This window comes from Agelaius phoeniceus (genome assembly GCF_051311805.1).
Source record: "Agelaius phoeniceus isolate bAgePho1 chromosome W unlocalized genomic scaffold, bAgePho1.hap1 SUPER_W_unloc_2, whole genome shotgun sequence".
Lineage (NCBI taxonomy): Eukaryota > Metazoa > Chordata > Aves > Passeriformes > Icteridae > Agelaius > Agelaius phoeniceus.
Window position 1 is genome coordinate 420,050 of NW_027509867.1, and position 3,073 is coordinate 423,122.

General features: G+C 55.0%; 1 protein-coding gene across 1 annotated transcript; it reads left to right on the plus strand.

Annotated features, from left to right (window-relative positions):
• Positions 1-274: 274 nt before the first annotated feature.
• LOC143692762 (olfactory receptor 14J1-like) lies at positions 275-1,254 on the plus strand. The gene has a single exon (XM_077173002.1). It carries the CDS (start codon positions 322-324, stop codon positions 1,252-1,254), a length of 933 nt encoding a protein of 310 aa, XP_077029117.1. The 5' UTR covers positions 275-321.
• The last annotated feature ends 1,819 nt before the right edge of the window (positions 1,255-3,073 follow it).

The window sequence follows — 3,073 nt, forward strand, 5'->3', positions numbered from 1 at the left end:
GCATTAGAAGTGATTCGCCTGACAAATCTTGAATATCCAGCCTTGTCCCTCTGCCACATGGCCACAAACCCAGGGCAGCAGGGCAGGGATGGCTCCTCAAGAGCCCCCACGCACAGGCCTGGCTGCTCCTGGCACACTCAGCCAGCACAACTGGAGCTCAGGCAGGGACCTGGGTGAAGGTTTTCCCAAAGCAGGAACAAGGGTGGGTGAGTCCCAGCGGGGCAGTCTGCAGGGAATGGCCCAGGTTTGGCCCAAAGCAGCCTCTCCTGACTTGTCACTGTCCTTTCTCCATGAACAGGTGCCCATGTGCAGCCCCAGCAAATGTCCAACAGCAGCTCCATCAGGCACTTCCTGCTGCTGGCATTGGCAGACACGCGGCAGCTGCAGCTCCTGCACTTCTGCCTCTTGCTGGGCATCTCCCTGGCTGCCCTCCTGGGCAACGGCCTCATCATCAGCGCCGTAGCCTGCGGCCACCACCTGCACACGCCCATGTTCTTCTTCCTGCTCAACCTGGCCCTCAGCGACCTGGGCTCCATCTGCACCACTGTCCCCAAAGCCATGCACAATTCCCTCTGGGACACCAGCAACATCTCCTACACTGCATGTGCTTCTCAGCTCTTTTTCTTTCTCTTCTTCCTTGGATCAGAGTATTCCCTCCTGACCATCATGTCCTATGACCGCTACGTGTCCATCTGCAAACCCCTGCACTACGGGACCCTCCTGGGCAGCAGAGCTTGTGCCCACATGGCAGCAGCTGCCTGGGCCAGTGCCTTTCTCTATTCACTGCTGCACACAGCCAATACATTTTCCCTGCCCCTGTGCCATGGCAATGCCCTGGGCCAGTTCTTCTGTGAAATCCCACAGATCCTCAAGCTCTCCTGCTCCAAATCCCAACTCAGGGAACTGGGGCTTCTTGGTGTTAGTGCCTGTTTAGCATTTGGTTGTTTCATGTTCATTGTTTTCTCCTATGTGCAGATCTTCAGGGCTGTGCTGAGGATCCCCTCTGAGCAGGGACGGCACAAAGCCTTTTCCACCTGTCTCCCTCACCTGGCTGTGGTCTCTCTGTTCATCAGCACTATTATCTTTGCTCACCTGAAGCCCCCCTCCATGTCCTCCCCATCCCTGGATCTGGCCCTGTCAGTTCTGTACTCAGTGGTGCCTCCAGCCCTGAACCCCCTCATCTACAGCCTGAGGAACCAGGAGCTCAAGGCAGAAGTGTGGAGACTGATGACTGGATGGTTTCGGAAACATTAAACTGCTGGCCAATTTCTGCATATCACTTGTAATAAAATTTATCTTTCATACTTGTTGGTTTCATTTTGGAAGTTCTTTTTCTTTTTTTTACTTTTTTCATATTATCTACAAATAAATGTTATTGTTTGTGCCATTTCTCATTTTGTTTCTCTCCACCGATCCTGTGGCCACAGACTGTGTCAATGAGGGGTTGTGCTCTTGGTGGCTTTAAATGAACTAAAGGATCTCCCAGCAGAGTTTTCTGCAGAGATGCCCTTGTGTTGCCTTCTCTGGAGCTGCAGCAGCAATGTCTGTGTGCAGAGCTGGGGCAGATACGTGCTGGCCCAGCAGCTCTGCTCCTGCTGGCCACACCATTCCTGATCCAGGCCAGGAGCCATTGGCCTTCTTGGCCACCTGGGCACACTGCTGCCTCATGTCCAGCCTGCTGTCCATCAGTCCCTGCAGGTCCCTTTCTGCCTGGCTGCTCTGCAGCCACTCTGTCCCCAGCCTGCAGCACTGGGGCCAAATATCAGGGCCTGGCACTTGGATTTGTTAAACGTCACCTTGTTGGATTCATCCTCTGGATCCAGCCTGTCAAGGTTCCTGTGCAGACCACTCCTATGCTCCAGCAGATCAACGCTCGCACCCAGCTTGGTGTCATCTGCAAAGATGTCCTTGGTTCCATGGGGCCCCTAAGTGTCACAATGGCCTCTTGGTTACAGCAGGCCCTGCACTGTCACACTGGTCTCCTTGGTTCCATAAGACCATGCAGAGCAATAATGCTCTCCTTGGTTCCATGGGGCCCCAAAATGTGACAATGTTCTCCTTGGTTCCATGGGGCTTCACAGTGTCACAATGTTCTCGTTGGTGCTGCAGTTTCACAGTGGCCCCTTGGTTCCATGGGGCCCCAGGGTGTCACAATGGCCCCATGGTCTCATGAGGTCCCACACTGTCACCATGGTCTCTGTGGTTCCACAAGTCCCCTCAGTGTCACAATGGACTCCTTGTTTCCACGAGGCCACACAGTGTCACAGCATTACTCCAGATCCCTTGAGGCCCCATCGTGTCACAGTGGGCCCTTGGTTACACAGGATCCTGCAGTGTCACAATGTCCCCTTGGTGCCATGAGGCCCCGCAGTGTCAGAACAGCCCCTTGGTTCCACTGGGCCCTGCAGTCTCCCAATGGTCCCCTTGGTTTTGCAGTGTCAAAATGGTGAAACCCCTTGGTTACACGAGGCCCTGCAGTGTCACAATGGCCTCTGTGGTTCCACGAGGACCCAGAGAGTCACGGGGCACTCCCTGGTTCCATTTGGCCCCAGAGCACCACCATGGACCCCGGGTTCTGTGGGGGTGCACGGTGTCACCATGGTCCTCTTGGTTCCAGGAGGCCCTGCAGTGTCACAATGGCCCCAGAGTGTCCCAATCATCAGAGAATGACAGAATCAAATAGGCTGGAAAAGACCTTTGGGATCATCAAGTCCAACCAATGCCCTAATACTGCCTTGTCACCCAGACCATGCCACTGAGTGCCACTGGAGAGGGACAGTGACTCGGCCACCTCCCCCCTGGCCAGCCCATTCCAGTTCCCACTCACCCTTTCTGTGAAGAACTCCTTCCTATTGTCCAGCCTGAGCCTCCCCTGGTGCAGCTTAAGGCTGGGTCTTCTTGTCCTGCCCTCCAGCAGATCCACACTCACACCCAGCTTGGTGCCATCTGCAATTTGTGAATGCTGCACTCGATCCCCTCACCCAGATCATCAGTGAAGATATTAAACAGGACTGGGCCCAGCACAGATCCCTGGGGACAGCACCAGTGCCTGGACACCAGCTGGGTGCAGCAC

What these genes read in the sequence shown, in the direction of transcription:
- LOC143692762 (XM_077173002.1), top strand. Translation starts at nt 322, where the DNA reads ATGTCCAACAGCAGCTCCATCAGGCACTTCCTGCTGCTGGCATTGGCA.